The sequence below is a fragment of the Sipha flava genome, unplaced genomic scaffold, assembly GCF_003268045.1.
Source record: "Sipha flava isolate LNK unplaced genomic scaffold, YSA_version1 0_pilon_pilon, whole genome shotgun sequence".
NCBI classification, from domain to species: Eukaryota; Metazoa; Arthropoda; class Insecta; order Hemiptera; family Aphididae; genus Sipha; species Sipha flava.
The window spans coordinates 7,217,842-7,227,638 of NW_020271713.1; the positions used below are offsets into that span (position 1 = coordinate 7,217,842).

Sequence of the window (9,797 nt, forward strand, 5' to 3'; positions counted from 1 at the left end):
TGTGCTATCGGAAGCTATAAATATGGGAGCATGATACGATAACGTGTTGCTCGGTCAAGGTATAACACGTAACTAATATATATATATTTGGAAGTTAATACAGTGTTGTATATGACTTGTAATGGGCTGTGGGCAATTAGCAAACATTAAGAAATATAAAAGATCCAATATTATAAATATTTTATTACTTTATCAACAACAACTCAAAAACTACACAACATCACGGTTTACTCAACACACTAGCACTGATAATAATAATAATAATTATAACCCCCCCATATACATATATATTATTTTTATACTTGAATTATATTTATTTATTTTCAATTGGAATTTTTGGAATTTATTTTATTTCACAGACTCGTGATTGTTATGTTTGCTATGATTTCAATTATTGTTTTGTACTTATTTTGTAATTTAAATATATTACAATATTTAATAAAAAGTATTATTAATATATTATAATATAATATATTTATTATTATTATTATTATTATTATTATTATTGAGTACAATTAATTAATAAACTGAAACAATATTATAATTGGTTTTTTATCTCAATAGTGGTAAAATTACAACATTGAATAGTATTTATAAGTATAATATTCAAATAAAATTATTAGTTAATAATTCCTGGTTGTGCAGGTATAACATCTATCTCTGGTCTGTACGTAAACACAATCAATTTGAATGGTTTTTTTTTTTTTTATAAAATATAAGACTTATACTTGTCATTCTTCTGATATTCTAGGTAATTTGAATTAAATATTATTGGATTTAAATACTTCATCACTATAGTAGTTTACTTTGTAGGTGAATTAAGTTCTGCTCTATTAGAACTATCATTTTGATATCTAGCAGTTCATTTTTATGAAATAAAATAAAATAAAATTTAATAAGTAATAAGTACTTATCATTTAAATAATATCAATACGCTATTGTTAAACATAGAAAATAGAAAGATTTCAACATTTATTTCATTAGGTACAATAGCATAAAAGAATGTTTTTTTAATAGATCTATTTTATATAAAAATGGAATTTACCTGCAACTATTAATAATTATTATACAAACAGTTAATAGAATCCAAGACAACGATATTATTATATTCATATCTATGTACAATGGCCTGTTTGCTTGTTTTTGTTAAAACAATAATTTTTCAACGTAATTTTGATTGTAGTTAAACAATTAATTTTAATTTTTGACTGTGTTTACGTTTGATAAAATGGCACCGCCAAAGCAAGAACCTAAGAAAAAAATCGAAGTTGTGGAAACTACTGAAACCATTGTTAATCTTAATGATCCCGTAAAACCAGACGATCAATTAGTTCTTAGCAATGATGTAAGAATTAAAGATTTATTCTATAAATAATAACGATATATTTAAAATTAGTATCTACAGTGCTCGAATTGAAAATATAAAAGAAAGGGGACTCCCAGACGTAAAAAAAATTAGCGTTCCACTCAATGATTGATATTTATCCTATGTATTTTTTGTGCAAAGGCCTCCACACCCCCCAAATAGTATTATCGACAACGATAAAAAAACATTACAACTTATCACCATTTACACTACAACAATAAATAATAATTATTAAATAAAAACAAATCTTTTATTTTGTTTTTAAATACAAAATATAATTATTTAAATTTTTAATACATTCCAAAGCTCTACATATGAATGGCTCTCTTCGTTATTTTGTCACTTAGGGCAGTTAACTTCATCAACTCATCGTTTGTCCTTCTGTATCCATGATGCAACAAAGGCTCAGGTACGAAAATGTGCACTAGTGACCTTACACAATTAATCAGCATAAGAGAAGAAATACTTTTTGGGTTCAAAGCATTTATTTTAGTAGAAACTATTATATTCATTGAACTGAAAGCTCTTTTGCATTCGCTTGACGATATTGCTATAGTTTTAATTATAGTTAATAATGGTCTTAAATCTAAAACAGTTGAACTATATTTGAGATATTTAAATTCGCGAAATGCCATATTGTACATCAAATTGATCCAGCTAATATTTTGGGTCCAATACATTGAAGTAATTGAGTGTATATATTTTTAAATGCATTACCTTGCATAGATACGTTTGATGATCGTGTTGTGAACAATCTATTTTTTAAATTATTAGACAGACTTCTAAAAAACTGCATTGCATTAATCATTGGTATAGCTTTATTACTAATGAGCGAAATGCCTTTAAATAATAATTCTTCACATGTATCAATAACTTCTTTTGTTTTAAGACGATAATTTTCAGCCATTGAATCGAAAACCATTATTACGCGTTGAATAGGTACAACGATTTGCTTGAGTCAATGTATGCCTCCTATTTTGTAGTGATGTAGACAAGTTAGCTAATTCATATAAAGTATTATACATAATACCTATGACAATATAAAAAAATCTAATTAAATTACATGTTTAAATTATAATTAATTAAGTTTAACATTTTACTTACCAAGATTAGTGACAAATTCTATTTATACCAAATATTTTTTAAGTCCTAAGTACTTTGATTTTTCTTTTGATGTTTTTAATTCATCATTAGCAGCAATTGTGAAATGTTGGTATAGTGCTGGAAAATTGTTCCATACAGGTTTTATTGTTCTTTCACTCGAAGCCACCCACCGAACTGTAAACATTTTTCCGATACATTGTAAGTTATGTTCTAAAGATGTAGCACACATATTAAGCTAATTCATATTTTTTGGCGATTAGTGATACAGAGCATACATTTTTTTCAACAAACATTTAAAAATTATTAATACTACTAACTTCTTTTAGGGTATAACCAGCGGCTAGTCCTAACCTATGGTTACAACAATGCCAAATAACTATATTAGGTTATATTTTTTTCAACTGAGTTTCAACACCAGCAACTTGTTCCAACATTTATGATGTACTATCACTCACAAATGCAATGAGATTTAACTTTAGAAAATTATTGTTAAATCCATGAAGTTAAAGATTTGTTGATATAACGTTTTTAATTTAATCGGCAGATGTGTTTGTTAATTCAATAATATAAAAAAAAAGTGATTACCTCATTGTCCAACTACAGTTCTTAGATAGAACAGTTTTTAGAACAGATCAAACACAGTTTTCAAGCACTTTTATTGTTATTATATTATATTTTTTACCTAGTTTTAATTATAAATCTTAGTATTTAAATTAATGCTAAGGGACGTAAATTTATAAAATAATAAATAATAATAAAAAATTCAATACATATTCATGTAAATATGTATGTCTATTCTATACTATTTAAATATTTAATTTTATACACACATACATACTTACATATTTTAGACTCTAGAAGAAATACACGATAATATATTTTATATTAAAGAACCACCCAAACCACCTACTCAGATAATTTATAGTTATAGAAAAAAAAAATTTGAGCCTAAGATTGAAAAATCTAATGGTGTATTAATTATCGGTTTGAAATCTGCATTACTTCATTGTGAATCTACAGAAGCTAATATTCAAATTGAAAACGAGTTATGCAGTAAGAAAATTAATCTAAATAAATTATCTTACGCTGCACTCAATGATAATATTTATTTATTTTTTACAGGAAAGCCAGAAGATTTTACTGCGGTGGACGAAGTTGGTGAGATTGAAATGATGGAAGAAGAACAAGAAAATATTGATGTGCTTGATTTATCAGAAGACGTTGCTGAAGAAAATTTGGTGTTACTTGAAGAAGGCAATGAAGAATTCTTGAATGAAGAAAATGAACTGGATGAGATGAATGAAATGGAAGAAGAAAAAAGTTTGAAAGTAGTATCTAAAGAGGACTTTGAACCAGTACACAAAAAACGCGTGTTAAAAGAAAAGTCTATAGAGTCTTTTGTAAGCTTGCCGGTCACCAAGTTTTGCACCGTGATTAAGCTTAAAAACAAATTCAATTTTTTTGATCGATACGTACAAACTAAAAGTATTTCTATGAAAGTAAGATTATTATCAGAAAACATTATGTAGGACATATATGATGGCAGTATACCGTATTAGTTTAGATTTTTGGTTCTAGGATAAATACACTCAGACTAGGATAAAAAAATACGTAAAATTTCAAATGACTGTATTACGCGGTGAATCATATGACATTTGTAAAAATGATTTTATGAAACAACAAGAAAAAAAAGAAGAAGAAATGAGAAAAAAGGATGGCCGCACACATGTCTAAAAAACAAGCCGGAAGTAAAAAAAAACAAGTCACGCACGATCCAAAAACACTCAACTTACTTAACATTTCCAAGACCATTGAGAGATTTGTTAACTTACTTGTGACTGATGCCATAGCACAAGGTACAATTATACTTATTTTCGAGAAACCTTCACAATGGAAACCTTCACAATTACCAATATTTATTTGGGATGTATTTTGTTAATTTGTCATTCTGTTACCCGGATAAATTTTCAATTGCATTACCTATCAAATTTCTTTATAGATTTTCGTTATTACGAAGACCCATCTGACCAGTTCAGAAATAAAGGAGAAGGCACATTAATGCTTATGTGGAACATGGTGTTAAAAAAGGAAAAAATATTTACTGTTACTGATATGTGCTGGAATCCTATTTATTTTGACATGTTTGCCATTACAGTCAGCATTCGTAAGTTCATAAAATACATTTTTAAAACCCATTATAAATATATAATTACATTTATATTTCATATAATAAAATGCATTTTATTGAAAGTATTTTTATAATTTTTTTTTTTTTTTTATTTGTTTTTATAAGAAATATTATAGCAATGCAATTATTATTAAAAAAAAAACATAATAGGTTACCTAAAGATAGTAAAGAGAGAGATTATAAGTATTGAATGGATATATAACTTAATTAAATTTAACTACATTTTTATACTCGCTTTCTTTACAAAAATATATTTAGCATTATCAAATAATTAAATTGTTTAAGTCTCTTTCGATTAATGTAAATGAAAATAACATTTTCATTTTTATGATTTATAATCACATGAAGATATGCGGTTTTTCATACTTCTGTTTTACGCATGCGTTGTAAAATATTTAGCACAATGTTATCTATCAAGTACTGACAATCCAGATGTGGGTTATGTATGCGTGTGGTTGTTAAAAAATTCGTCGTACCCCGATTTCGTCACTGAAACAGATTGTGGAGCGATGTGCCTTAGTTTCCATCACCAATTTGGTTATAATCTGGTGGTCGGATTTCGTGACGGTGGCTTAGCTGTGTACAACATTAACATGCTGACTCACGAACCGCAGTACAAGACGGATTTGACCCAAACCAGACATATGGCTTGTGTGAGACAGGTACCAACGTATTTTCATACGCACTCATATACTGTTGATGATACTCGCGAACGTATTTAATAGGACTGTAAAATGGATAGACTTCTTGGACTTGGCGAATTCGTGTTCATTTCAACCTATCGATCAATTTTGTCATTAATGCTATTAGAATAGTTTTGAAAGGTTGTTTTATTTTAATCTTGCGTCGTACAGTGTACTCAGATCCTAAAGTTTAGGACGTTTTCTCTACATTATTTTCAAACTATTTTTCAATATATTTTTTAGACATAAAGGCGAGTTAAATTATTTTCAGAATTTATTTGCGTTATTATCGACAACTCTCCGTACTAATCGATATAAAAGAATGCATGTGCAATACGCAATTATTTATTAAAAAAAAAAAAAAATAATTTTGAAGTCGTAATTTATGTACATATATGTATTAAATTAAATACATTAACTTAATACATTTAAAGAGATAAACCAGTTTTTTCAGTTAAGTGAATAATTTTTAACTTTTTAGATTTTATTTTTCTTAGTTTGTCCTTAAAATATTTTGCATTCAACTTCTTAAAATTGTTTACCTTAAAATATGTCTGCACAAATAATACAAATTTAAGATAAAATTTAAAAAACCAAAATATCATAGTATAGTTAATCGATGCTTGATTGATTCCATATATTGGAAAATTGGCGTCCCTATAATAAATGTAAATTAAAATATTGAAGTGATCACAATTTTTTGTCGACGGTTTCGAATTGCGCCCACAATTATAACTGTTAGTGTATTTCAATCGGTTTGGTGCTATAATGAACGATGACAGCTGTACGCGATATAGGGCAATGACTAATTAAATTTAAGAAATGCTATAAGATAAACTTTCTAGGTATGCCGGTTTCCATACCATTCGTGTGCAGGCGGGTCGTCGTTGATGCATACATGACATATTAAATCTAATATAATATTGTTGTTTTGTTAATTTGTTTTAATACACGCCAACGGATTTCTTAAAAAAAACGCACTTGCCTTATCTTATCTTATCTTATCTTATGATTTTTTCGTAAAAAATATTTTTTTAATGAAAATTTTAAGCACGAGGCTATTGAAGACGTGAAGCCTTGGATAAATGCTCAGTTTCGCCCCCACTCCTATCGCTGGCCCTGAATATAAATATAGATAGATTTTAAATCAGTTTTATACGTATAGCGCATGTAACATCGATACTGCGACATTAATGGAAAATCTTGAGGTAAAATGGTAATTGCGAAAAAAATTAAATAAAAATACATTGTTAAACAATAATAATAACTTAACAAAAATATTTAAGTATATGATTACATTTAAAGGTAGTCGTGTTCAAAATAAAAAAAAAAAATTAGAAAAACTCATTCATTTGATATATATATATGTATAATGGCGTAACCGGGGGGTTAACGGGTTATACTCCTCAAAATGTCTCTCTTAAATTGTAATATATATATTTTTATATAATTTCTATAATTTTAAGCAAAAGGTATAATATTATATCATATCATCGTTAAACAATTATCGCAGTTTCAATAAACTAAATAACAACACTTATATATTTTAACTTAGGTTTAATCGACTCATTAAAATTAACAATTGACACTTAGATAGAAGAGAATTGACAATTTAAAACAACTATATAGTAATGTAAAACGTGCGCAATTCGAATCTGTTATTGAGAATCTACGGACGTAACTCGTACGTGTCGTGAATGAACCACGCACCCACTCACAGGCAAAATATTATTTTTTCGACACAACTCGATCGCATCGGTTAAAATATAACGCCTGATTAGGTGATACGTGGGGTAGGTACGTCAAGGCTGGGTATTAACGAGTTAAAAGTTAAAATTAAGTTAAAACTTTAAGTTAATTAAGTCGTTATTTTTTTTACGAATTAACTTTTACTTAAAAAGTAAAAACTTAAAAAGTTACTTTTTTTTTAAGATTAACGTGTTAACTTTAAGTTAATTTTATTTAAAAGTATCTAAATTAAGTTAATTTTAGTGCAATGAATAATGCAAATTATTAAATTAGGTTTTTAGTTTATTTATAATTTACTATTTAATATGAATTTTCTTTAGACGAAAATAATATGAAAAATAACTTTAATAGTCATTATGTGGGCTATATTTTATCATTATATTTTTATAACATTGTTATTATATAAACACTATAAACTCATAGAAATCCTAAAAAATATTCTGTGAAAATAGTAAATACCATGAGAGCAAGTGTCGATGGGGGATTAATCACAAAACAACTGTAGTATAATTTCCAATTTAATTTCATTATTAAAATTGTAAATCGATTTGAGTATGAGTTCAGGACTAAGATTTATTTTAGAAAAGTAGGTTTTTTGATCGCTAGTTTATACTTTAATGTATCATTTCAAATTTTTCCAGTAATTTTCTTGAGCGTAAAAAAACTAATATTATGTGTGCAATTTTTTATTTTTCCAAATTAGAAAATTTTAACTTAAAACTAAGTTAAGTTAATTTTTTTCAAAGTTAACTTTTAACTTAATGAGTTAAAGAAAAAATATAAGTAACTTTAAATTTAACTTAACTTTATTATTTTGAAATAACTTAACGAGTTAAAAAAAATCGTTAACTTGCCTAGCCTTGGGTAATGTTGCATTGGGTGATCGTATGCACAGAATGATACGCGTGGTTACCTATTCTAAATTCCACAAAAATCTATTGCGCGAAACCCTCTTAATTGTTGAATGTACGCCTCACTCAGGTGGTTTGGGGCAAGGATTTGCCAAGTGGTGAACTGAATTTCTTCTCTGTGTCCGAAGACGGTACAGTCTGCCAATGGTTACTGGTAGAATTCGAAATGGTCAAGATTGTTATAATGACTCTTATCATAGAGATGGATCCTGAAATTGAACTTGGCGGAATCAAACAGACGTACTACGGTAACATAGATTTACATATTAAATCCGTTTTTACGCGTGTTCTGGCAGTGGTGCGATGCGATGTATATTTATAAGTATTTGTTCACAATTCGTGTACTATTTTTTTCCAGCCAAGGGCACGACAATCACGTTTAATCCAAATAACGACGAGTTATACATGGTAGGCACAACCGAGGGATACGTTTATAAATGTAATACGGCTATGAGTAGTTTTACGAAGAAATTTCGAGCTCACGAAATGGAAGTCAATCGAATTGATTATAATAAATTCGATTCGAATATTTTCATTACGTGTAGCAATGATTTCATGGTGAAGTTATGGGAAGACGATTCAGAGTGAGTTTAGACATAATTTTTTTAATTGATTCATATTATGTAACTACAACAAGCCTTCTGCCCTATAAATAACCATTAGATTCCTTTTTCTATTTCGTAGTACTTGTCGTGATATATGTGAATAAAATGTATATGTGATACAAGCATATTTATAAAACTATGTTGTATAATTATATACGTAAGCGTATACTTACATAATTTTGTCACTGCCTAAAACTTTTCAACTGTATGCAGTAATGTGGCGAACCTAATTCACTAATGAGGAACAATAATTTTTGTTATCGGATCCACAAAAAAAAAAAAAAAAAATAAATAATTAACTTTTTCGAAGAAGATATTTATTTATTTAAATAACAATACTTTTTTTAATACATGATCTTCTTAGTGGTGATATTGCTTCTTTAAAATCAATTTTGAAGTTTTTTTAACAGTTCTGAAACATTTAACTTTAAATATCCCCGTGATACCGACTACCAATTTAAATTGAGGCTTTAAATAAAGTCTTTCGTCATGCCACTAACTATATGTGCATGTGTGTGTGTATGTGCGTGAGTGGAAGCTCTTGTGGAAGCTTTGTCATGTTTCGATTGCAGAGGGCCGTTGATAATGATAAATCTAAGAAGAGCATTGTGCGATGTGCATTGGTCGCCGTTTTCCAGTACAGTTTTCGTTATCCTTACTGTCGATTGTCACATGATATTTTACGATTTGAATGTAAGCTTGAAAAAACCCGTTTGTGATCAGCTCATACAATCTGCTGAAGAAGATCGCCCCACTAGAATGATTTTCAACAAACGAGTACCGATGGTCTTGGTCGGAAGTTCAAGGTAAGATACGTAAAATTACATGTATATTCGTAAAAATTTTCAAATTCACGTGGTAGCTGACAAAAACGTTGCATTTTCATAGATTTTTATTTTTGGTTAAGGAAAAAAGAAATTATATCCATATTAAACCAAATTACATCTCGGAAAAGTTTTGATGTTTTACTATTTTATTTTTAAAATCATGTGTGTTGTACGAGAAGTAACCATGTGCATTTGTTTTCGCAGGTCTACGGTAATTACGTTTAAATTATCACCGGGTCTTCGGGCAACGATGAAATCTCCGAAGAAAGGAGTTTTAATTTCTGTGGAAACTATGGAGTTGGAAAAATTGTATGCCATTTTGGACACGTTCAGAAAAAAAACCAATAAATCAGTTACATCATAG

General features: G+C 28.2%; 1 protein-coding gene across 1 annotated transcript; it reads left to right on the plus strand.

Annotated features, from left to right (window-relative positions):
- The first annotated feature begins 1,228 nt into the window (after nucleotides 1-1,228).
- Nucleotides 1,229-9,797, plus strand: LOC112694646 (dynein intermediate chain 2, ciliary-like). The gene is given in 11 exon segments (XM_025570188.1): nucleotides 1,229-1,345; nucleotides 3,322-3,523; nucleotides 3,593-3,969; nucleotides 4,049-4,183; nucleotides 4,185-4,326; nucleotides 4,470-4,634; nucleotides 5,058-5,320; nucleotides 8,072-8,249; nucleotides 8,360-8,585; nucleotides 9,179-9,412; nucleotides 9,638-9,797. Coding segments are annotated over 11 exon segments (2,199 nt in total).